General features: G+C 44.4%; 1 protein-coding gene across 1 annotated transcript in view; it reads right to left on the minus strand.

Moving 5' to 3' along the window:
* The window catches only part of LOC310870913 (disco-interacting protein 2 homolog C-like), a 256,194-nt gene that overhangs the window by 15,690 nt on the left and 213,698 nt on the right, over positions 1-26,806 (minus strand). Inside the window, 8 exon segments of the mRNA XM_083782282.1 lie at positions 1,829-1,999; positions 2,710-2,878; positions 3,132-3,262; positions 6,708-6,817; positions 7,968-8,079; positions 8,893-9,014; positions 12,209-12,332; positions 13,804-13,884. Of these exon segments, the coding sequence (XP_083638408.1) occupies positions 1,829-1,999; positions 2,710-2,878; positions 3,132-3,262; positions 6,708-6,817; positions 7,968-8,079; positions 8,893-9,014; positions 12,209-12,332; positions 13,804-13,884 (1,020 nt within the window).

A 26,806-nucleotide genomic window follows, 5' to 3' on the forward strand; every position in this document is an offset into this window, starting at 1 on the left:
TTTTATTTGAATTCTGAAAAGTACTAGTTGGACCAAACCAAAATGTCCAAGGAAAAGATCAAACTTGGCAAGCCAATTCTCCTTGCCCAATGCAAACTCAGCAGCACTGACTTGTGTATTTTATTTTGTCTCCACCAGGCCGAAGGCATGGGGAGAGAGTATGTTTTGCATACTCCGTGTGTCCTGACTCCTTGTGTCCTTGTGTGTGTCCGTCAGTCCGTCTGTGTGCAGCTAATCTCTGCCACCGTTGGCCTGGTCGATACCAAACTGTGCACACACATTCCCTGGATGCCAACGACGAACCACCAAAGTTTGTTATAGCGCTACCATGAGGCAGACTTTGGCAAAACACATTTCTGTAGATATTTATCCATACATCACGGAACATTGGCGCTTTCTAGAGCAAGGATGGACTCATTTTAGCTCGCTAGCATTGATGCTAATTATTATTATCTTAGTTGGCCGCCCAAACCGGACGTGCACCCAGCGCGCAACACACCAAAACGAAGTAGATCCAGGTCGTCAGTCTAGCGTTGGCTCTTGCGTCCACCAGGTGGCAGTTAACCTGTTAAGTACTGTTGAAAATGGACGCACTAAGGAGTCTACCTCGGCACGTGAGGTTGAACTATCACTGAAGCTGTGTTGGCGTCAAAGTAACACCACTGTTGCAGCCATTCACACTGCAGACAGACATGCCCTTCTACTGCGTTGTGCTAATAAACCAGCTGGCGCTAACCATAGCACCAAGAAGCTCCGTAATAGACAGCACGCTTAAAGGTAGGGTAAGTGCTATTTTTTGGGGTTAATACAAAAGGTTTTTTTTTTTTTTTAAAGCTCTTTTATTCTGATAGTAAGCGTTGCTATAGCGTTTGTTCAATAACCCTGTCTCTCCAGTGCTTTAATAAAGAGAAAATACATTTTCATTTAAGGTATAGGTGGCCATTCAGGAAAGATAATCCTTTACTTTTTTACTGTGATTCCAGTTCCAATGTTGTCTGCTCATTCCTCTGTGTCATCACTCAATGAATCTGTATCCTGTCTGGGTTCTCTATCCTGATTGGATAAAATTGGTATCCCAACCTGAAAATGAAATTTTCTGCTTACTGGAACTGGTGAGACATGGATACTCCTGCTACTGAATGAACAAACACTCTATAGCAATGAGTACTATCAGAATATAGAGCTATTTAAGACTTATTTTAATCAAGGAAAATCACTTGCCCTTCCTTTAACAATACGGCAACCAACAATAAGGCGCCAAGTAATCAGAATCAACTGAATGCAACTGAATGCGCCTAAAACAGCAGCTGATCTGTTGAGTTATCAGTGGTTGAAAGTAATTAAGTAGAATTACCACTACATCCCAGAGGCAAATATTGTACTTTTACATCACTACAATTATTTGAAAACTTTAGTTAATAGTTACTTTGTAGATTCTGATTATCATTACAAAACATACAGTAACCATTTCAGCCCTGCAGTATATATACAGTACATTTTGGCCATTACAAATAGCAGATCTACAAGCTCACAATGCCACATTTTCGAAAGGTTATTATACATTTGAAAACTTTCAAATGGGACATTCTGCACAATTGTACTTTCACTTTTGGTACTTTAACCCATTCGGGAACCATACGGGAAGGGAACCCCTTTTGGTGTCAAAAGCATTATGTTATACTTTAGCTATTTTTAAAAAAATCTTGAAAATGTGGTGCAAATCTTTGAATATAATTCTTCCAAGTCCAGTTTGAATGCCGGACGTTTACTTGTAACAGAGTAGTAGTATTGATAGTTTAACTTTTCCACCGCGGTACGTCCCACTGACCTGCAGGCAGATGGCCAGGTTGACCCGGCAGCCGAAGGAGGTGCTGACGGCGCGCGGGTGGAGGCCCAGGTCTTTGAAGAGCTTGGAGAAGGACTGGGTGAGGGCGATGCGAGGCCGCTCCTCCGCCACCACCACGCAGGTCCTGACCCGGGACAGGTCCAGCCCCCGAGACTGACGGGGGGAAGGAGGAAAAAGACGGTTACTTGGGATGTTGTTGCATAGCAGTGTTGTTTGTGGCCGCGGATATCTATTTTAGTTTAGTCATATAGTCTTTGGAATGAAACTTCATTTCAGTTTTAGTCATATTTTAGTCAACCTGGAATGTTTGTTGTGGTAGTCTAATTTTAGTCGACTTAATATCATAAGATTTTAGTCGACTAAATCTACAGTTGATTTAGTTGAATAAAATGTATTTTGGCAGGCCTTGATGCCGTCGTAATGGCTGATTTTACAGTTGCTGAAAATAGCCGATCTACAAGCTCACAACGCATCGCAGCGCGTGCTAGGAGATTGCAGATCTGCTATTTTTCAATAGCTAAAGTATAAATAATGGCTAATGTGGTTAACCCATTCTGACCTGAGATCAGATTCATACGAGGTTTCCACTGGACACACACTGGTCTGATTAACCCATTCTGACCTGAGATCAGATTCTAAAAATGTCAGTTGCTCTTCGATTTTTCAAAAATAGCAGACCTACAAGCTCGTATCGCGCCACTCGGTGGCGCGATATGAGCTTGTAGATCTGCTATTTTTCAATAGCTAAAGCATAACATGATGCTGACACCAAAATGGGTGCCCGTTCAGAATGGGTTAAACACTAAAGTGACACTTATGTGTTCCAGGTCTTAATGGGTTTAAGTAGGAGCAATAAGCCCTACCTTGAGTGAGTCAGTCTGCAGGCCCAGGCCCTTGGTACAGAGCTCCATGACACTGTAGGAACAGAAGGTGTCTCGCACTTTATACTGACTCACAGCCAGCAGCCACAGAGCTGGGTTCACCTCCAACTCCGACGGAGGGATCAGGATCGATTGGTGACCCGAGTACACACTGGAGCCGGAGATAATAAACACGGTACGTCAGTCATTTCTTTGTATATTTCACTTATTTGTCATATCTGCCCTGTGCATTTGTTTTTATTACGAGGCAAACAGAATATTGTATTTTTGTATTCATTTACATTCCAATGTTCAATGCGACAAAACAAAAACCCACACTATCGCTAATTGCAATTAATCGTCAAGTTAAAGTTTGAACGGTGACATCCCTACTGGGAGGAAGACGGGTGAGAGAAGAGAGTCACCTGCAAAGGCACCAGAGGACGAAGCCCAGGCCACAGTAAGGGTCCAGGCAGATGGCCACCTCTCTGGACGGGTACAACTCACACTGCAGCTTGATGGAACGACAGAAGGCACTGGTGGATGTGTGAGACATCTAGAGAGACAGACAGAGAGACAGAGTGTGTGTGTGTGTGTGTGTGTGTGTGTGTGTGTGTGTGTGTGTGTGTGAGTGAGACAGAGAGAGAGACAGAGAGAGAGAGACAGAGAGAATAATAGGTTAGACAACCTTCATTCCTTTCGACACGGTAATGATTAATTAATTTGTTTTTGTCGGGCAGAAACCTCTTATTATATTTGAAATGTTTGGTTTGTGGGGTTTTTGGGCGATTGTCCTGCTTGATCATACTACAGCGTCACGCAAAAGAAGTAGCCGAGAATAAGCTCAGTTTCGAGCTTGTAGATCTGCAACTTTTGCTACTTTTGAATTTTAAATCCTCCAAGACAGGCAAATCTGTGTGCAAAATTGGGTCTGCATTTGACTCTTACAGCGTGTTTTAGCATTGACTTTCCCTTTAATTTGCGATAATTACTAAACTGCAACCGCCTCTGAATCATAATTACAATGAAAACAACAGCAGCAGCAGAGGATTTAAATTAATTACCACCACCACAGGAAACATATCGTTGCTGTCAGGCAGAAACCTCTTTTCTCCAAGTTTGAACCTTTTGTGTTTTTTCGTACATTAGCTTCCTACTTGATCACACTACAGTGTCACACAAAAGCATCAAAAGTAGCAGATCAACAGGCTCTGGACTTTTGGACATGTGAGGTTTCCACCTGTCAGAGACGACGATATTCTAATTCTCATCTAATCAGCAGCATCATGAGAATGTGAGGAGGGTAAAACAATGCAAGCAATAATTATTTTGTCTTTGTTTTTCTTGCCACTGTTAAGTATTCTGTCCATTAGCAGTTAATCACACAGTCAGACAGTCTAATGAGAGAATGACTCAGAGATGGAACAACAGGCGACGATAACATGCCACAAAACCAGTGGCGGAGGGAATGTCCCACGGGCCCTGATGCGAGATTGACAGCCCAGGCCCCCACCAGCCCCCCCAGCCGCGGTGAACACCAAACGGGACCGTACCAAATCCCTCCCCACCCCACGCGCGGTGAACGGCGACCGCGGGACTGTACCACTTAGACTAAAAGCCACAACGTGGCTCAGCTGCAGCATACCTAAGGCAATGAATATAAATACAGTAGGCTCACAGCCAGGTTGCATATCGAAAGACATGTTACATATCGAAATATGTAGCTCCGTATTCCATAACCATTACAAACGGAGGTAGTAATTGAAGGCTGCTACTCACATAGCCTGGGCACCATTTCATTTCGGTATATGATCCGAGAGGGAGCGGATGATATGGTTACGTCATGTTGTAGTATTGTTTTGTAGTCGCCAGACAGGAACAACAGGCGGCGGCAACTTCCTTTCCCCTCTCAATAAAAGCTACAGGCTACGAGAGCTTTTATTAAGAGGGAAAAGGAAGTTGTCGCCGTCTGTTGCTCCTGTCTGGCGACAACAAAACAATACTACAACATGACGTAACCATATCATCCGCTCAAGCCCGGATCATACAGACTTTTGAAACAGAGACCAGGCTTTCCTCCGAGGTGGTGGAAAGCCTGGTGAGGCGAGGTTACTACTCACATAGCCTGAGCTAACGCTAGACATTTCTGGCCTAGATGGGAGGGTCGCGGCTCAGAAAAACGCGCACCCTGATTGGATCTCATCGATCTGTCCGTCACCCCCGGCCCCTCCTCTCCCCCCTAGTGCAGCGCTACGTCACATCATTTGGATCGACGCCCACCCGGAAGGGTTGACTCCCACTTTTAGACCAGAGCGGCCAATGCGTTCCTCCAGGCTTTCAATTTTTGCACCAACAAAGTGAAAGCCTGGTACCGAGGCTACTACTCACATAGTTGTGCCTGCCGTCTGTGGCTGTGACAATGAATGGGACAGTTTCGGGATTCGGGAAAGTTGATTAATTAGTCATTTTTCAGTTCAAGTGTCCATCTTTACGATTACTGTTGTTGTCTTTCACCGGCATGCGACTTCACTCACCTCCACTCATTGTGAATGGAGCTGTTGTGTTTGTTGTGGTTCCATTTCCAATGCCACCTTTACTCCATCCATCTTGCCCACCTCTTTTGAAAGAGTCTGTGGTTCTGTTTCTTTTCAAAACTAAACTTCACCAGGCGACTGTAGAGTCTGCAGCGTTAAAACGCTTCACAGTTAGCAACACCGGAGCAAATACGTCTGTACTAACCCATTCTGAACGGGCACCCATTTTGGTGTTGGCATCATGTTATGCTTTAGCTATTGAAAAATAGCAGATCTACAAGCTCATATCGCGCCACCGAGTGGCGCGATACGAGCTTGTAGGTCTGCTATTTTTTTTTTAATCGAAGAACGACTGACATTTTTAGAATCTGATCTCAGGTCAGAATGGGTTAATCAGACCAGTGTGTGTCCAGTGGAAACCTCGTATGAATCTGATCTCAGGTCAGAATGGGTTAAACACTCTCTTTCCGGCGGGCACATAGAGCCCATAGAGACCGTTGCCTCCCACAATTCTCAAATGCTTCCGTCATACAGTCTGGAGCAACGAAAGCTCTGAAAATGATCAGAGGATAAAGCGGATGGGTGCGTAACACGTCCTCCCCGCTTCCGTTTCGTCTTTACAGTCCTAATATAAATCAAAATAATAAAAGCATATACACAGTACTGTATGGCCTGCATGCTGCTTATGAGAAATGGAAATTATAACATAAAATGTAATGTGAACAGAAATGACGAACATATGACAGCTTCCGAAACGTGGCGCTTGTACTACGCATCTGCTATTTTTGAATTTGAATCCTGAAAAGTAACCGTTCTGGACAAAATGAGGTTTCTACCCGACAGAGACGATATGTGGGTTACACATTATCCGGTGCACCCCACAGAAAGACATGACCCAAAAACACGGTTTTCAGTATATTATTAATTTATCTTGTGAGTGGATTTGTCTGGTCTGGAGTCAGCAGGCAAAGGCTTTAATTATGGATGGATTAGTGAGCAGCAAGGATTGGCCTTGTGCGGTGGACTATCACTCAATCAGATACACGCACACGCACACGCACACGCACACGCACACGCACACGCACACGCACACACACACACACACACACACACACACACACACACACACACACACACACACACACACACACACACACACACGGAAGCACTGTTGTCTCCGATCAGTGGAGAATACTTTAAAGTGCAGCATCAATCAATAGCAGCTTTAATGTTTAAATGTCAGCAGCACTATGTATTCAGAACACACTCAGCAGCAGCCCTTCACAACATAGCGTTAGATTGTTTCCCTCATGATATTATACAATACAGCACTGCGTGCGTGTGCGTGTGTGTGTGTGTGTGTGTGTGTGTGTGTGTGTGTGTGTGTGTGTGTGTGTGTGTGTGTGCCTGCCTGCCTGCCTGCCTGCCTGCCTTCGCGCGTGCGTGTGTGTGTGTGTGTGCGTGTACCTTGACTCCAGCGAGCATGCCTGTGGTAGACACACTGAAGTCCAGGTAGGCCAGAGTGTCAGGGTTGGAGGGTTTATACAACAGAGGAGGCTTCTTCTTTGGCAAGTCATCTAGAAGAACAAACACATTCCCATTAGAGCGTTGCTTTTCAACCTTTTTCATATCAAGGTCCATTACTTGAACCACAGGCCATTTGATGAGATGTAGCCTCTCAGACCAAAACTTAGAATATTTTGTTGCCATTGGATAAGGTTTTGACCACAATTCCATGCTGTATTGATGCTGGTACCATAGGAGAGATAACCTGCAAACATTCTCTAATTGTGTAGACCTCTTGTAAATTCACTTAACCCATTCTGACCTGAGATCAGATTCATACGAGGTTTCCACTGGACACACACTGGTCTGATTAACCCATTCTGACCTGAGATCAGATTCTAGAAATGTCAGTCGCTCTTAGATTTTTCAAAAATAGCAGACCTACAAGCTCGTATCGCGCCACTCGGTGGCGCGATACGAGCTTGTAGATCTGCTATTTTTCAATAGGTAAAGCATGACATGATGCCATCACCAAAATGGGTGCCCGTTCAGAATGGGTTAAGTAATGCAGATGTTTAACAAAAATGTAACTCTTTCGTCCATTTGTTTACCACCTGGAACCTCCTCAAGGAAAACCACTGATTTAGATAGATAGCATGTTGTATGGACAGATGCTGCACATTTTAAGGGCGCTTCAGAAAGAATAGGGGCTGGCCCCAAAAAAATCCACTTAAGCCCAATTTCTAAAATAGCAAAAATCAATTGTATGTCTACAATTTTCTTCGTATTATTAATTTTACGTTATTTTTCAACAGCCATCATCCTGAGACCCCAAATGACAACCCTGGTTTGTTGTTTACTTATGTCGGCCTGGATTAAGAGCGTCTGCTAAATGGCTGAATTGTAAATTGTTAACTGTTGTCTACTAATGTTTTATTGCAAAATCTTTGCTGCTTCCATTAGCACTTAAAAAGTATGGCAGCTCTAAACCTCTTCTCAACCTCTACTCTTAATTCTCTTCAAATTTCTTCCCATCTTATTGCATCTTTTCTCCTCTCCTCTCATCTCATTTTTCCTCATCTCTTCGAATCAATCAATGTTCCAATCTCTTTCGCATCATCTTATCATTGTACATCCAAATGAAAGTGTGTGTGTGTGTGTGTGTGTGTGTGTGTGTGTGTGTGTGTGTGTGTGTGTGTGCGTGCGTGCGTGCGTGCGTACCTGTGTCCAGTACAGGGGGCCAGCTCCTTACATCTACGGCCGCGGACGCCTCTTTGGATCTGAGCAGTTTACAGATCAGCTGAGATGTCATTACACACGCTGAACGACTCACCTGCAAAACACACACGCACACACATGCTGTTGGCCACTGCAGCTGCTCCTCTGCAGCAGTTATGGGGGTTCAGTGTCGTGCTCAAGGGCACTTCGGCGGTGTTGAGGGAAGGGAAGCGGAGGCCATTCACATTTCACCCACCCAGATTTAACCTACCGTTTCGGGGGAATCAAACCCTTATAGGCCACCGTGGCCTCTCTCTCTTTCTTTCTGTAACCCCTCTCTCTCACACACACACACACTCTGCCATCCCTATATATCGTTGCTTGTAGATCTGCTAATTTGGAATTTAAATCCTGAAATATATCTGTCTGTCTGGCTGTCTGTCTGTCTGTCTGTCCCTCTCTAAGCACAATAACATTACATCATCCTCTGTCTCTGTTGGCAAGTGCCTGTCTCAATCACCAGATGCTGCACCACCTCCCAGCCACCACTGTGTGTCACTGTTTCCCTACTGTCTAACACTTGCACAAAATATAATAATCTTATAATATCCATATAAATATCAGCCATTTCCAAACTGTGGACCGGGCACCACTGGTAGGCCGTGAGGGTATTTACATTTTTCATGTAAAAAGAAAAACAAAAAAAACCCATGGTATTATTTTCTTTAAAAACTTGACAATGTTTTCATTGTGATAATAATACATACGAACTTGTCTTAGACTATGCTATGTTGGTTGTTGATCATTTATATAATTCTGTGAAAATGCACATGGCCCAACCATATGTGACCACGAACGCTTTCAAGATTTCCAAGGCGGTTCCTGATCCACGCTGCAATAATATTGAAAACAACAGTTGAAAGGTTACCTCGACGATCATCTTGACGGTGGGCAGGGTGGTGGCGATGTTCTGGGGGTGTGGGGGTCGCACCGTGATGGGCACACAGCCTGCATACAGGCAGCCATAGAACGCTGCTACCAGGTCAATACCTGCACCGAGAGAGAGAGAGACAGAGGGGGGAGAGAGAGAGAGAGAGAGAGAGAGAGAGAGAGAGAGAGAGAGAGAGAGAGTGAGTGACACATACAGACAAACAGGATTCAACCATGCATTCATTCTAACACACCTCCAAACAAGGTTACAAAGAGCTTTGCAGAACAAGGTAAAAGAGCAGCATTATAACCACAATAATTAAAACCTAAAATCAGTGGGTATAATAATCAGGGGGTAAACAAATTAGAACAAGAATAACAAACGCAAACAAATGAGATGTTCACTTACAAATACAAAAGCACACCACGCACGCACACACACACACACACCACACACGCACAGATGTATTAAGGGCGCACGCACGCACGCACACACACAAACACACAAACACACACACACACACACACACACACACACACACACACACACAAGCGAGGAGAAGGTTAAATATTGACCGACAGGCTCTGGAGTTTGTTAATTGAATGCTGCTTCAAGGCAATCTCCTCGTGTCTGGAGATTTGTCCTGCCTGACTGAATGTGTCCATGAGAAACCTAACGCTGTGTGCCATGTCCTCGGGCAGAAAACCTCATCTTTTCTCCATATTCTAACCTTTTGTTTGTTTTTACGTAAAGTAAGGCCCTACTGTACTTGATCAAACTACAGCGTCACACGATAGCATCAAAAGTAGCAGATCCACAAACTTGTAGATCTGCCACTTTTGCTATGTTTTCATTTGAATCCTGAAAAGTAACAGATTTGGACATATGAGGTTTCCACCCGACAGAGACGATACACTGTCTCCCTCTTAGCATTCCTACCGTCTGTCTCTCACACCGTCTCCCGCTCAGTCTTCCTACCGTCTGTCTCTCTCACACTGTCTCCCTCTCAGCCTTCCTACCGTCTGTCTGTCTCTCTCACACTGTCTCCCTCTCAGCCTTCTTACCGTCTGTCTGTCTCTCTCACACTGTCTCCCTCTCAGTCTTCCTACCGTCTGTCTCCCTCTCAGCCTTCCTACCGTCTGTCTGTCTCTCTCACACTGTCTCCCTCTCAGTCTTCCTACCGTCTGTCTCCCTCTCAGCCTTCCTACCGTCTGTCTGTCTCTCTCACACTGTCTCCCTCTCAGTCTTCCTACCGTCTGTCTCCCTCTCAGCCTTCCTACCGTCTGTCTGTCTCTCTCACACTGTCTCCCTCTCAGTCTTCCTACCGTCTGTCTCCCTCTCAGCCTTCCTACCGTCTGTCTGTCTCTCTCACACTGTCTCCCTCTCAGCCTTCCTACCGTCTGTCTCTCTCACACTGTCTCCCTCTCAGCCTTCCTACCGTCTGTCTGTCTCTCTCACACTGTCTCCCTCTCAGCCTTCCTACCGTCTGTCTCTCTCACACTGTCTCCCTCTCAGTCTTCCTACCGTCTGTCTCCCTCTCAGCCTTCCTACCGTCTGTCTGTCTCTCTCACACTGTCTCCCTCTCAGCCTTCCTACCGTCTGTCTCTCTCACACTGTCTCCCTCGCAGCCTTCCTACCGTCTGTCTGTCTCTCTCACACTGTCTCCCTCGCAGCCTTCCTACCGTCTGTCTGTCTCTCTCACACTGTCTCCCTCTCAGCCTTCCTACCGTCTGTCTCTCTCACACTGTCTCCCTCTCAGCCTTCCTACCGTCTGTCTCTCTCACACTGTCTCCCTCTCAGTCTTCCTACCGTCTGTCTCCCTCTCAGCCTTCCTACCGTCTGTCTGTCTCTCTCACACTGTCTGTCTCTCAGCCTTCCTACCGTCTGTCTCTCTCACACTGTCTCCCTCGCAGCCTTCCTACCGTCTGTCTGTCTCTCTCACACTGTCTCCCTCGCAGCCTTCCTACCGTCTGTCTGTCTCTCTCACACTGTCTCCCTCTCAGCCTTCCTACCGTCTGTCTCTCTCACACCGTCTCCCTCTCAGCCTTCCTACCGTCTGTCTCTCTCACACTGTCTCCCTCTCAGCCTTCCTACCGTCTGTCTCTCTCACACTGTCTCCCTCTCAGCCTTCCTACCGTCTGTCTGTCTCTCTCCCTCTCAGCCTTCCTACCGTCTGTCTCTCCACTGTCCACCTCAGTACACTGAGTACAGGTATGTTGAAAAGATGTCAACACAACAGCACGACCACCATGTCTCCGAAAAACGTGGTCAGCATCATTTGCATAAATGTATGATTTACAATGTAGGCTATTGAGCAGATGCTCTTATCCAGAGCGACTTACAATAAGCAAGGTAAATAATTAATCACATACATAGGATGCAGAGAGAGTAGTGTAGCGCCTCAGGAAACTATAGGATGGGACAAGGTAAACTATGGACCTGAATCAGTGGTTCTTCTCAAACCTTTTCAAGTCAAGGACCCCAACATTTCTACTGTATGTATTTGGCTGTCAACCCTCATCTGAAAATGTTTTGTACCAGGGCCCCCCAAAGAAGAGAAGATTTGTGTTTTAAAAAAAGTCTAAATTATTCCGTGATTTTTCCTTTTTTTATTTATTTTTTAATAGCAGATAAAATAAAAAGTGGTTAAAAGTGGTTAAAAGGATTGTGATTCTATTTTAACTCCTTTCCTGGGGTCGAGAGAGAGAAAAGGAGGCAATACAGGGAGAGAGCGAGGTGCCGGGCACTTCACACCGTCTCAAGTTTGACATTTTCTCAAGATGACATTTTCTCATCTTTCGGAAGCACTCCCTCACTCCCTCCCTCTCCATCTACAAGAACACAACGACAGACGCCTGCTTCCTGTGGGCCTCGTGCTGCTTCCCATGAGTCGACATGAACCATGCCTTCAAACTGACAGTAGAATGTACAAGTGACCAGGCACGTGCAGAGAGTGTTAGAGAGGAAGGGGATGAAATGCACTTTTGGCCCAAAATAGCGAAAATAGCAGATCTATAAGCTCACAACGCGTTGCGCTGCGATGCGTTCAGAGCTTGTAGATCAGCTATTCGGCACGCAACGCTGCACTCTTTATCTTCTGGAGATGCGGTGTACGGCATGGATTTAGAAAACAAATGAGTTCAGGAGACTCCGGTATGGCATGGAAAGGAGAGGAGGGGATTTGCATTTCTCTCTTTCCACTGCATTCGTGGTCTGGAGAGGGCAGTTCTTTTTACAGACGGGTAAAAGGGCAGGGGCTGAAGGCCCCTTTGATATCTATGTGTGCACGGCCCTGCAAGTGACCGTGACATACCGGGAGGGTAGACCAGCGCAACGTGGTCCCCGTCCTGCAGGTGTCCTCGTTCAGCCAGCAGGGCGGCGATCTTCTCCGCTCGCTTATGGAGCTGAAGGCAGGTCAGAGAGCTGGATATTGTCCCCTGAGGAGGGAAACACACACACACGCACACAGCACGCACGCAGCATGCACGCGGCGCGCACACACACACACACACACACACATACACACACACACGGACCAGGCGTACACACATAAGTGTCACGGAAATGTGGCCCCACACACAATCTCAAAGACAGAATATTATGAAAAGAATAAATGATTGACGTTTTCAATCAGGTGAATGTCATTTCCAATCATTTCCAATTTGATGTCCATATTCATTCCAGCCGGCCAATCAACAGGGCTAACACTAGTTATGGTCACTGTCGGGGTGGAAAACCTTGTATGTCCAATACCGTTACTTTTCAGGAAATTGATCCAATGTAGTGATTATTTACATACTGTCGTCAACACGTTCTTGTTAATACATATCATTGCTTTAATTCTTTTTTTTCTTCGCTTACTTTGGTAGAGGTTTGAGTAGTTACAAGAAAGAAATCAAACATAATTGCTCCAGTGATTAGAAATTGATAATTCAAAATATGCTCCTCATTGACTTACATTGTATGCCAACACAGCTCTCAAAGTCACTTTCTTTTAGCACATAAATGAACACAAACCCAGTACTGTTACATAAAAATGTTAACTTGATTTTGCCGTTTTTATTAGGAAGAAATCTGTGCTAGGCGTGTGTACACGTCCTAGCAACCCGGCCGTCGGTTGGATTAGTTATGACGTTCCCACACGTTGTACTTTAACCTTCAAACGTTTTCAAGACTAGGGAAAAAAAGCCGATCTGCAAGCTCTTACAACATGTCGCATTGCGAAAAAATATAAAAAAGATGATATCTGGAGATACAAGGTTTCTGTCCGTCGGCAATGTTATGCGAGTCCTAATGGAGACTGACTGAGACTAGATCACACTCATATTGTTGCTGTTGGGCAGGAACCTCTTATGTCAATCTTCTAACTATTGTGTTTTTTAGGAAAATTAACTCCCTACTTGATCATACTACAGCATCACACAAAAGTATCGGAAGTATAGCAGATCTTCAAGCTCGATCTGCTACTTTTGATGCTTTTGAATTTGAACCCTGAAATGTAACAGTGTTGGACAATTATGAGGATTCCACCTGACAGAGACGATATCTTGTTGCACTGAGATCTTCATTGGTTTAACTGTGTGCCTGGCTGCTCATATGCAAATTGACATTATATTGCAATCATGCAGAGACAGCATAAAACTATATTTGCCTGATGCATGTGTGAGAACCAAAAGCTTATTCTCTGTAATAAACACTTTAATTGCAAGTATAGAGACGGTATGCAGGAAATTTGTTTTGCCCACACTGTGAAACCATTTCCATAATATGCAAATATTGCTGAAATGTAGAGGCTACTTCTGTAATGAAAACTCCTATATGGTACAGATGGGAGATCGATTGGCCAAATGGAAATGATATGAGCACTGTGTGAGCCTGTGTGTGCATGCGCATGAGGTCAGGTCTTACCCTGGAGTTGAGCAGTGTGTATAACACATGGTCAGGAGTGGTCTGAGCTCTCCACTGCAACACCTCAGACAGGAAGAGGAACTATAAGAGACAAAAAGGAAACAGACATATATAAGACCAGAATACATATAAGGTGTACACAGCACAAAGACTTCCTGGTGGAAGGAAAGGTCATGGGGTCACCGAAATAGCAGTCCAACCAACAGTTTGACCAACCAACAGGCAATGCTTAGAATCCTTAAAATGTAATATGTCAGGTGAAGTGGAACCCCCCCCCCCCCAGAAAATCAGATGTGTACGCACGCACACGCACACACACACACACACACACACACACACACACACACACCAGAGAGAAATAGACAAGCTCACAAGCTACAGGACACACAAGCAAGGTCTAAAATCTAGCATCATTCACACTTGTTGGCTTCCATCCTCCCAGAGAGGGCCTTTTTAACCCCGTTCATCCAGGTTGACTGAACGTTACAGCTAAACGTGTTCACACCTGGCAACGTCTACACAGTGTCTGTCAGCCACTGAGCGGCTCATTAGTGGCTGACCGGTGGTGCGTTGCATTGTGGTGGTTTAGGGCAGGCAATCCATGATCCAGCATTTCTATTGCAATGTTGAGTCCTCCCATTGCAGAGGAAGCTGCGCTGTCGTGCAGAAACCTTGTATCTGCATATTACAAATGTTTAATTGTATTTTTTCTTTTTATCTTTTTGAAAATTCAACCACAGTGTCACACAAATGTAGCAAAGATAGCCAATCCACAAGCTCACAATGCATTGTGATGCGACTGCATTGTGATGCGTTGTGAACTTGTAGTTGTTGATGGACAATTTTGGCTTTAAAAAAAAAAGAAATACTGGACTGAATGAAAAGTATTAACAAAGCTTGTGACTAAATAATATATCTACATTGGAACGCAGGTTCTGAAAACGTCTGTTGGCTGTGGAGTGGATACCTCATTATGTCCAAAACTGTTACTTTCAATGATTCAAATTCAAAAGTAGCAGATCTACAAGCTCAAATCACTGCACTTGTAGAACTGCTACTTTTGATGCTTTGTGTGGCGCTGCAGTATGATCAAGTAGGGCGTTAATTTAAGAAAAAAACACAAAAGTTAGAATATGGAGATAAGAGGTTTCTGCTCCGACAGTAAGAGTATAGTATGTGAAACATATTGAGGGAGATACTTCCTTGGACTACTGGCAGCGTGCACAGCAATTTGACGCTGACTGGTGCAGCAGTTTGCTGTACTAGCAACAACGGACACAGCACGTTTAGCACTTTTGTAAAAGTACTCTTTCACAGACTGTACTGTACTTTATGAACCACCTGACGTAATGCCTTCAATTAGGAAATGAACTGTACATTTTATTCCAGGCTTAACTACTTCCATCCCAGTACTCACATGAGGAAAACAACTTAACTCCCCAGCACATTAACACACACACACCCCCTCACACACATGTATGCACACATGCACGCGCGCGCCACCCGCCCACCTTTTCCTGTCTTGACTATTTGAACACTTCCCAAATGACAGCTGTGCCGTACAGTTTTAACACCATGAGGTAATGACAGATGTGCTTGCTGTTGAGGGCCAGTCACCGGATATTTCCTCCCCAAAACCTTTTAGCTCGAGAGACCCAAAAGAGAGAAATGTGGTGTCTCCCCAGGACCCAAACCTAAGAATTAACCACAGCATTTTCACTTTCTTAAAGTTTTTCAAATGTATGGATTTTATTTTGAGCATTTATGATCTTTTTTGTATTTATATATTTTTTTAATATAGGAAACATAATAAAACAAGCGTGATATTTACTTGTGACCCATACAAATGGTTGGGACCCAGAAATGGGTCTCATTGTTTGAGAAACAGCGCTCTGGTGGATGTACAGTATAGGCAGAGGCCGGGTTTGAGAAGACAGAAGACAGTCTGGTGTTGTCTCTGGGTTTAAGACAGAAGACAGCCTGGTGTTGTCTCTGGGTTTAAGACAGAAGACAGCCTGGTGTTGTCTCTGGGTTTAAGACAGAAGACAGCCTGGTGTTGTCTCTGGGTTTAAGACAGAAGACAGTCTGGTGTTGTCTCTGGGTTTAAGACAGAAGACAACCTGGTGTTGTCTCTGGGTTTAAGACAGAAGACAGCCTGGTGTTGTCTCTGGGTTTAAGACAGAAGACAGCCTGGTGTTGTCTCTGGGTTTAAGACAGAAGACAGCCTGGTGTTGTCTCTGGGTTTAAGACAGAAGACAGCCTGGTGTTGTCTCTGGGTTTAAGACAGAAGACAGTCTGGTGTTGTCTCTGGGTTTAAGACAGAAGACAGCCTGGTGTTGTCTCTGGGTTTAAGACAGAAGACAGCCTGGTGTTGTCTCTAGGTTTAAGACAGAAGACAACCTGGTGTTGTCTCTGGGTTTAAGACAGAAGACAGCCTGGTGTTGTCTCTGGGTTTAAGACAGAAGACAGCCTGGTGTTGTCTCTGGGTTTAAGACAGAAGAGAACCTGGTGTTGTCTCTGGGTTTAAGACAGAAGACAACCTGGTGTTGTCTCTGGGTTTAAGACAGAAGACAGCCTGGTGTTGTCTCTGGGTTTAAGACAGAAGACAGTCTGGTGTTGTCTCTGGGTTTAAGACAGAAGACAGCCTGGTGTTGTCTCTGGGTTTAAGACAGAAGACAGCCTGGTGTTGTCTCTGGGTTTAAGACAGAAGACAGCCTGGTGTTGTCTCTGGGTTTAAGACAGAAGACAGCCTGGTGTTGTCTCTGGGTTTAAGACAGAAGACAGCCTGGTGTTGTCTCTGGTTTAAGACAGAAGACAGCCTGGTGTTGTCTCTGGGTTTAAGACAGAAGACAGCCTAGTGTTGTCTCTGGGTTTAAGACAGAAGACAACCTGGTGTTGTCTCTGGGTTTAAGACAGAAGACAACCTGGTGTTGTCTCTGGGTTTAAGACAGAAGACAGCCTGGTGTTGTCTCTGGGTTTAAGACAGAAGACAGCCTGGTGTTGTCTCTGGGTTTAAGACAGAAGACAGCCTGGTGTTGTCTCTGGGTTTAAGACAGAAGACAGCCTGGTGTTGTCTCTGGGTTTAAGACAGAAGACAACCTGGTGTTGTCTCTGGGTTTAAGACAGAAGACAGCCTGGTGTTGTCTCTGGGTTTAAGACAGAAGACAGCCTGGTGTTGTCTCTGGGTTTAAGAGGGGATTCTACGCTTTCCAAATGAACAGCTCTGTTCCAAAACAAAGGAATCCTTCCATATGCTACCAGAGACGAAGCATTTTAAACATTCCTAATGAGGAACTCACTATGCTAAAGAACCGAAAAGGGATTTTCCACATTAAGACAAGAGGAGTTGTATTTCAAAACTGTGGAAAATATGAACTGCTGATCTATTTATGTATTTTTAAAGGATAGGAATTGTATGCCAAACTTAAGTGCTTCTCTAACATCGCATTGAATAGTTCTGCTCCATAATGGAGGAATTCTACAAATTGTATTCACAAATTGTACAGAGCTAGAGTTAATGTGCCTTGGCAGCCACCGTACTTGTTGTGTACAGTGCCTGTGCAAGCCGGTTCATTCATTCTATTCTATGCTACTGTATACTACCGTAGTTGATACTGAGAGCTGTACCAGTAAAATTATAATAAACTGAACTTGGTTTATGAAGTATTCCATCCGTTTGGCTGAAGGATATGTGTAGTCTAATAGACAATAAAATCCAGAACAAAATATGCAATAAAATTGTCAGTGTTTTATGTAACTTTCCTGTTCTATCTCCTAAAGTGCTGACATTTTTACCACTGTGCTAATAGAGCCTGCCTGCCTCCCTGCTTAGGGGGAAATATAATTTTGACCTGAAGGTCATATTTTGTGTCAAACAAGAAACAGAAACTACTGTAAATGTCTCAATAGAAGAACAACCACCCCAATTGTATAAGTTATATTGTAGAACATACTCTACCATAAATATGGGACAAAATCACATTTTGTTCACAAATAAAGTTACATAATACAGCTTTAATGTATCAATTTGTAACTTTGAGAGTCTACAAATGTAACCAAATGCACCCAACACTGTAGCTTCCGGGATCCACATTTCTGGAAGATCTTTGAAAATCTTTGAACTAACCCTAACCCTAAAGTATTTTTAAAAGCATACACGTGCTTTTGAATACTACAGTATTTTAAGTGAAGTACAGATTTGACAGAGCAACTTTCACTTGTAGTGAATCTATACTTTGACTCAAGTACTGGAGTTGAGTACTTTGTCCTCAACACTATTTAAATCGTACAGATCTCCAGCCCAGTGGTTGGGGGTCCTTTCATGTCAAGGACCCCCGAAATAATATGTACGGTATTTGGCCCGTGGATCACCACCTGAAATATTTTGTTCTATGCACCTACAGAAGAGAAGATTTGTATCGAAATTTCCAAAAGTATTACACTTTCAAGATTTTTCAAAAATGTTCAAAAATAGCAGATGTGCAAGATGTAGATCTTCTATTTTTGAATAGCCAACGTATAAATGGATAAAGTGGTTGATATGATTATGATGCTATGTTAAATCATTTTGCTGAGGACCCTCTGGTACCCCCCCACAAGGACCCCTGGGGTCCCCGGACCCCACATTGAGAACCACTGGTCTAGCATCTTATACAAATGTTTGAGCTGAAACGAGCGGACAGGACCTCTGTGTTTTACAGGGTCAGGGTGACTTGAAGGCAGCACACACCGGTTTCCGGTGATCAAAGGTTCTCTTACTCAGTCAGGAGTCCCCAGGCTTCTGTACCATAGCATAGCATAGCACCTCTCTCTCTCTCTCTGGAGGTGAAAGGTTTTAAGGCATGTTCTTCACTTGAATCATTTATCAGTCAGTGACTCTACCCCCTGCCGCTAGGAAACGTCCCCGAAGTGATTGTAAGCTAAATAATGCGTGACTCTTTTTGCAGAGTTTTGAGCTGTTGAAAAGCCCCACCAGTCAACCTGTGTTATACATCAAGCTGCAAACCACTTGCTAGTGTTTTTTGTATAAAGTGACTTACAAAACGATGAGGATAACAGCAGAGTACATAATGAGTACTTTTATTTTTGGTACTTTAAATACATTTTGATGCTTTTGTACTTTTACTCAAGTGCATTTTGAATTTAGTTTTGTAATTTAATGCCCAACTTCATCATACAGGAATGTCACACAAGAGTAGCGAAAATAGCCGATCTACAAGCTCACGATTCCTCGAATCGCCAGGTATTGTGAGCTGCGCAGATGTGTGCAGATCGGCTATTTGAACTATTTTAAAACCTTTTTAAATGATATTAAAAAAGGAATGGTTTTGGACTTGTGAGGTTTCCACAGGACAGTGACAGTGGAGTGGACACACTACAGTATAGTGTGTCTCCCACCCCTCTCCTCCCACCTCTCTCTCCTCCGGGTCACCATGCATTGAGCCCAATGGAAGCCAGCCCCGGAGATAAAGTCTCTATGTTATCTCAGTGAGAGAGAGACAGCTAACATGCTAAAGAATACAAAGTGTCTTTGTCTCTAATTGTGGGTAGTGAGAGAGAGAGAGAAGAGAGAGGGAATGATAGAGGAAGAGACAGATGTCAAACGAGGCCGCGACAACGCATGCGTACGTGTGTGTGTGTGTGTGTGTGTGCACCGAAGAGAAAAATACTACGCATTTGTGTGCGTGTGTGTGTGCGACGTGCGTCACATGTTCCAGTGCGTGTCAGAATCCGTGACGTTTTCTGCTGTGTTTTCTAGTGTTCCTTGTTCCTAGTTTTGGTTATTGTTTTACTGTTCTGTTGTGCTCCTATTCAGTAGTTAGTATCCTGGTTTCCTTTGTGCTTACTGTTACCTCTCTTGTCTCGTGAAAAGGATGTCTTTGAAAGACAAAGAAGAGGTCCCGGCACACTGTCAGACACGCTCTTTATTGTCTCCACCAGGCCGAAGGCATGTGGGGAGAGTATGTTTTGCACTCCGTCCGTCCGCGTGTCCGTCCGTCCGTCCGTCCGTGTGTCCGTGTGTCCGTGAACAGCTAATCTCGGCCACCGTTAACCCGGTCGATGCCATATTTTGCACACACACTCCCTGGATGCCAACCATGAACCTCTGCCCCAAACTTTCCAGAACGGCCTGTTATAGCGCCACCAGGAGGCCGCTTTGTGCAAAACAAGTTTTTGCACAGTACACCTACAGATTTTGTCCAAACATCACGCAAATTGGTACACAGTCTCTCTAGAGCCATTCAACGAAACGGGTCTTTCAGATTTATCAGACTCCATCCTGATTGGTTAAGATTGGCTTCCAAAGTTCACAGGAGTGCTCAGTTTCAAACAAAATGCTGCAAATCATGAACACATCGCGTGATTTCCGTGAAATTGTGCACCCACATTCCCACTAGGCCGAGGACGAAATGCCACATGAACAATTTCAACTCAGCCTCAAGGTGGCGCTATAACTGGCCGAAAAGTGTTTTTACCTCTAACTGCACGGATCTGTGGATAACCTGGTGGAGACCTGTGCCCGGAAGGGCACTTTTTCTAGTTAGGTCGATGTTTCGGTCGCTTAGACCTTCATCAGGACAGACAATCCATGGGGACATTGTCTGTCTAAGCGACCCGAAACGTCGACCTACTGTAATAAAGAGCAACATTGTTTTGGCAAGTGTCTGACAGTGTGCGGGACCTCTATACGTCTTTCAAAGATACCCGTTTAATTATATGCTCTATTGCCCTACGCACCTGTCACCAGCCTTTTGAGGTGTGCATCGGCCTTTGGCTATAAAACCTGAATAATCTCACCTGTGATTATTAGTTTGCTCCACCTGTGTCCTGTTAGTCTCTTAGCCAATCCCTGTCTTGATTTTGAGTTATGTTCACCTGTGCCCTGTTATCCCTGTGTGTATTTATACTTCCCTGTTTTTTCAGTTCCTTGTCAGATCATTGTAAGTCACCAGTGTTCAGTTCCTAGTGTATTTGCATATTTTCTTAGTATTCTCCTTGTGTAATTTCCTCGTGTTTGGTCCTGGTCTTTTTGTGAGTTTTGTCATTAAACTCTCTTGCATTTGAGCTCCTCTACCTCCGCCTGTCTGCGTTTGGGTCCTAATCTCCTGCCTTGTACACGTGACAGAGTGTTACATTCCAAGTGACAGATAAACATCTAGGAACATACAGAGCTGTCTTTATACTCCATGTCCTTATCAGAGATCACTAACAGTCCACACAAGAACTGATGCTGAGGACATTGTCGTTCATTATAATATCCTGGGTGTTCAATTTAACTCTGAACATGTATGTACAATAGTGTAACCCAATGGAACCGAAAGGGTTCATTCGGTTACATTTGTACGGTACATGCTCAGCGTTACAGGCCTGTTAAGAGTCCATTTGGCGGATGGTGGATTTTAAAATGCTGATTTGAGGGATAATTCTTTACTTTGTTTCATTTTCGTAACTCCTTGTTCCTTACTCCCATTTTCAACATAATCACACAATATGATTGGTCTTCACTGAAGCTCATTATCATATGGCACCATTTGTGTTTATTCAGAGTGTCTCAGAGGAACATACCTAACTGTGACATTGTCAGTCAGCAGGTTTGGAAACTTCAAACAAGATTATTAAACTTATTAACCTCCTTTTCAGCATGCCAACTTTCCAGAAAGAGAAATGCTGTAGTTTCTATTATGGATGTCCACACTCCACAGCCCTCCTCTGAGACACAGAGTGAGTAGACAGGTTTCTGAACTGTCCACTCTCCACAGCCCTCTAAGTCACAGCGTGAGTAGACAAGCCTGACTTGGCCATACTTATATCACACTGCGTGGATAAGGCCATTTCTTTTCAGATTCGCGTCTGGCCACTGCGAGGCTATGAGTAGACAGGTTTCTGAACTGTCCACAGCTCTCCTCTGAGACACAGAGTGATTAAACAGATGTTTTTAGAAAGAAAAAAAAAAAAGGTTAAAGTATGATTCGAGAAGATAGCAACGATTTGAGAACCCTGGGCTTTACAAGAGTCCTAACAAAAGGTGTTTTTTTATCATGAGCTATATCTCTAGCCAGACCCGTATCCCAGAATGCATGGGGTGTGAATAGGCAGAGAAACGAACTGAAGGTTAGGAAAAACGGCCCCTTTGTGTGGTGGAGAGAAGCAGACATCTCAGTGGCGGGCTGATGTGACAATGGAGGAGGGAGACTATAGTTACGCTTCCATCCTGATTCTTCTCTCTACATAACTCGTTATATAAAGGAGAAGGTTGAATTTCACTCACCCATACTCTACAATCCATCACTTGTTGTCTACTATCACCACACATCAGGCACATCAGGCTGCATCTCTAATACTAGTGCAAGGTGATATGACTTATCATCAATATCATGATGATTTTTTAAAACTTTTGTCTCGATGATCTTTTGTATTTTTATAGTGAAAATATAGAACATCTACAAGCTGACAATGCGTTGCAATGTCACACGTTTAGTATGAGTAGAGGAAAAGACGGGGAGGAGGGTTAGAGGAGGAGAGGGAAAGGGGGTGAGGATAGGGGGTGTATACTAACAGTCTGACAACACCGTCACTCCAGACATGCGTGGCTGGTTAAAACTAACCCGTGGTAGGTTAAAACTAACCCGTGGTAGGTTAAAACTAACCCGTGGCTCCTGACATGCGCGGCAGGTTAAAACTAACTAATATAACCTGTGAGATTTAGGGTTGGGTTTTGGGTAGGGTGTCGGACTCATGACTGTAGGACTATTAGCATGTGATACCAAACACATGCACCCAGGGAAGGATCTCCCCTTTCTTCTCCTGGGGAGGAGAAAGCGGAAAAGGAGATGAGAGGAAAGAGGAGAAGAGGAGAGGAAAGAGAGGAGAGAGAACCTGATCTCCACCACCAAAGACCTCCTGGTACGGAGCGAGTGCATTAGACTGCATGTGGTCAGAGCCTGAGGACAGCATTAGAACATGCCTGCAGCGACCACAGCATACCAACGCATGGTAGTCCATGCAAGGCATTGGGGGTACTGTACTGTACTGTACTGTACTGTATGTCCGACCAGTACGAGAAACTTCAAGTGTCACTCGTGTAAGAGGAGACGGGAGACACGTTCAAAGCTAATTGCATGTCACTCACTCACTTTACAACAAAGAACATTCCCAGCAGAGAAGAATGCATTCACAGATAGCACTGTAAGCAGATTTCTTTCTTTCTATTTTTTTCTTTCTTTTTTAAGGAACATCTCATTCACACTCAGAGGGCTTGGTTTTCAAACTGTAAATTCATGTCAATTTAACCCTTTGTACAAATGTAACCAACATTGTGTACACTCTCAGAGTTAAATTAACAGAGGCTGATGGACTGGCAATGGATGGATGAATGGATGGATGGATGCAGACAGACATGCATGGATGAATGGATGGATGGATGGGTATGTCGATGTTTAGTATAAGCCGTAGAACCCCAAATGAGTGGAGTCAACTATAGCTTGCGATTCCAAATTGCTTCCTTTTCTGTGACAGCAGTTCAAAGTTACCAGTTGTGTCTACACTCTACATCATACCGCAGAGTCGTCACATTCACTCAACTCTCTCCTCTTCCAATATCACAGATTCCATTTGAAATGATGGAGGCGTATCAAATTCACCCCTGCAGGCCAACAACACTGTCTGTCTGTCTGTCTGTCTGTCTGTCTGTCTGTCTGTCTGTCTGACAGACAGACAGCGCTCAGCGGGGGATCGCTAAACACCCCCAACTCCCAGGATCACAAACTCAATTACAACTCCAGACTGACACAACTCACTCACCTCGCCAAGCCAATTACATTCGTCCCACACTGCCGCTGTCCGGGCAATACATTTTGTACTAGATTTCATAATTGGATTTGTTTTAGCCTATAATTAGAAAATGTACAATAATCATGTCCTAATTTAGTTGTTGTTGGCATATTTGCCACAGTATATTTTCCACATTATGTTGAATTTTTGTCAGCCATGTACCCATCCTAACTACTAGGAGCAGAGGACAGCGTGACGTAATCCGGTGCCTGAGGAGCAGTTACTATAGGGCAGTGTTTCTCAATGTGGGGTTCGGGGAACCCCAGGGAGACCCCAGGGGGACCAGCTAAATTATTGATAGTTAGGAACCAAATTGAGGCTGTTAAACACACCTGACAGCATCCCGACGACCTTTCCTGCGTGTCACCCCCCCATCTCTCTCTCCCCATGTCCTGTCATTCTACTGTATACCTATCATTATGCATTAAAGCCCCAGCAATATCAAAACATAAATAAAATGGAACCAAATTGACCGCTGTGGGTCTCCAACGGTGTATAAATGGAAACAAATGGTCGGTTCAATTTGTACACTGTCGGAGTTACATGAGCACTGAGTATAGACTGGAGTCATAGAGATTACATGAATGTATCAACTGGGAGTTGTATGGGTTGAGTTTGACAAACACTGAGTTAGGGGTTATTACGTGTCTTGCTCATGGTGGTGAACAGGTAACCTTCTGATTCCCAGGCAGTGTCTCTACACACTTCGCTATGGCTACCCTCTTATTGTGCAAAGCACTATTCTAACATTTTGTTTTCAATGTGAATTATAGTTATTAACCACTTAAACCATCTAGAATTACTAAACAGAACCTAGTTGGCTCTTGTACTTTTTCATCTATACCAGATATACACTCTTATAGCCAGTTCTGTCGCTTTGTGAGAGCTTGAAGAGCACGCTTTTGGCTATAATGTTCCCACCAGAATATGGATGGCCGGGTTCAAGTGGTTCGAGTTATTTCAGTCAGGACACTCTTGTAAAACTCTGCTAGCAGACAAACACCATCAACCTCAGCTGACAAGTATTCAAAACGGCATGCCCGCAGGTGGCACTGTGTGTGTGTGTGTGTGTGCGTGCGTGCGTATGTGCGCGTGCGTATGTGCGCGTGTGCGGAGGGAGAACTCAGTACCCCGGGTGTCAGAGTGGAAGTCTGTTTGAGTGCTAGTGGTTGATATGGTTGTCACAGGCCTGTCACTTCCTATTAGCGTTCTTTTGGAGGTCCAGACAGGACCCCGGCTGGCTAACAACATGCCTGATGGGAGTCTTCATCTCCACAGGAAAAGGTACAAATCAATTCTGTCAACGCCAGCTGCCCCCCCATATCTCTCTCTCTCTCTCTCTCTGTGTGTGAAGATGTGAGCGAAATAAAGCACCCGCCTGGAGCTGTTTTCATTCAAAGGAGGTGTCATTCACTGCCGCATGGCATGCATTATTTTGTTAATTTTGTGATTATTGTTTTGTGAATTGAATACATAGGACCACAAAGAAAAGAAGCCCCCAGGACTTTTTTGTATTATCAAAAAACATTATCAACACTTAGACTGCGGCCGTGTGGCCACAATTGGTAAATAGCTTGTGCGGGGCCGGAATTGGGAAGATAACTACTCAAGTACTTCCGTTTTCCGTCTTCCTCGCAGACCTCCATTGTAAGAAAAGGCAAATGTTAGCTCACGCTAGCTAGTGTTTTTCTTTTCGTAAATGAACGCCCTATTTGATCATAATTATACACAAAAGCATCAAAAGTAGCAGATCCGCAAGCTCGAAGGGTGGCACGAAGCGCCACAAGCTTTGAGCTGGCCTACTAGGTTTCCACCTGACAGACGAAAATATCATATACGGTATTAGAAAGCTGCTGCGGGATATGTTAGACCCCCGTTCTGCCTCCAAGAATAGACGATTATTACAAGACATTCCTGCTTGAGCACGTGGAGAGAGCTTGATATGTGATACAGGTCTTCAGATGAATTCTGAGTATTCAGAACACAGTACACCATCCAAATAGTCTCGGAAGTTTAGCTCTAGTGTCGAAATGGATTCTAGACACACTGACAGAGGTGGACACATTGGCTGTTCTGGGGGTGAAACTTGAAACTTAATAGCAATGTGTTCTCATCTCTACACATCATATTGTGACACTGTGAGGGAGGTACCTGTCCGCGCTGAGTGGTGTTATGGCCGCTCTGTTGACTCAGCACGGAGTAGCACACCAATAGGCCCTGGTATATTGCAAACCAATGGTTTATAATCTCTCATGGAACAGTTTCCACGTCGACAACACTGATGACTGTATGTCGTTGTCATCAACATAGGATGCAATTGGTCGCTTTTAGCGTCCCCATGTTGATGCCAAAAGGTATCCAAGTGTCAAACTAGCGAGTGCAGAATGGCCTTTGCGTTTGAGAAAAGGCCCCCCTCAGAAGTACAGTTTTAGACTGCAACGGAGGAACGCCGTCACCAGCAAACTTGAGCCACAAGAGACACCACTGAGTTGCCGTGTCGAACGTTGTGAAGTTCGCTAGAGCCGACTCAGCCCCGTTCGAGTTACAACCCGATATGGACAGAATAGTAAATAATGTTCTGGCGAGAGCGTTTGCCCCGACTGCCACTCAAAGTGGCTACTGGCCTATCACAGCACATCCTTGCACAAGTGCACTGGCCTATCACGGCGCTTCCTTTACTCAAACGTGAAGGATATTCCCCACTTGCATCAAACTATGACGCCTAGAGACTCAGACATTCTCTAAGCCACACGAGTTTGTGGTCCGTTATATAGAGATCAAAGAGTAATATAATATTGTCACGCAACACAACAAAACTAGTAATAAAGGCTCCTTTTATTACAGTACTGCCTTGTAGAAGCTAGGCCACGTTATTACCTCAAGGCTAAGAGAAACACTATCCACATCTTCGGCTGTGTTTCCCTTCCATTGCCCCACATCCCTCCTAATCCAAAGACAATGTTGACCGAGGGATCCATGTGGAAACACAGAGGACGTTCTCCAGACAGGAAACGCCCAAGTGTCAATGAATGGACAGAGATTCTGCGAGATTGAGTTCTACATCAACAGAACCACTCACGTTGCTTTCAGGTCAAAACAAGTAAATCAACCCCGCAAAGAGAAACACAAGCTACTGTACTTCACTAAAGTGAGAAAAACACACACATGGCTA

Source organism: Protomyctophum parallelum (genome assembly GCF_964188405.1).
Source record: "Protomyctophum parallelum genome assembly, chromosome: 14".
Lineage (NCBI taxonomy): Eukaryota > Metazoa > Chordata > Actinopteri > Myctophiformes > Myctophidae > Protomyctophum > Protomyctophum parallelum.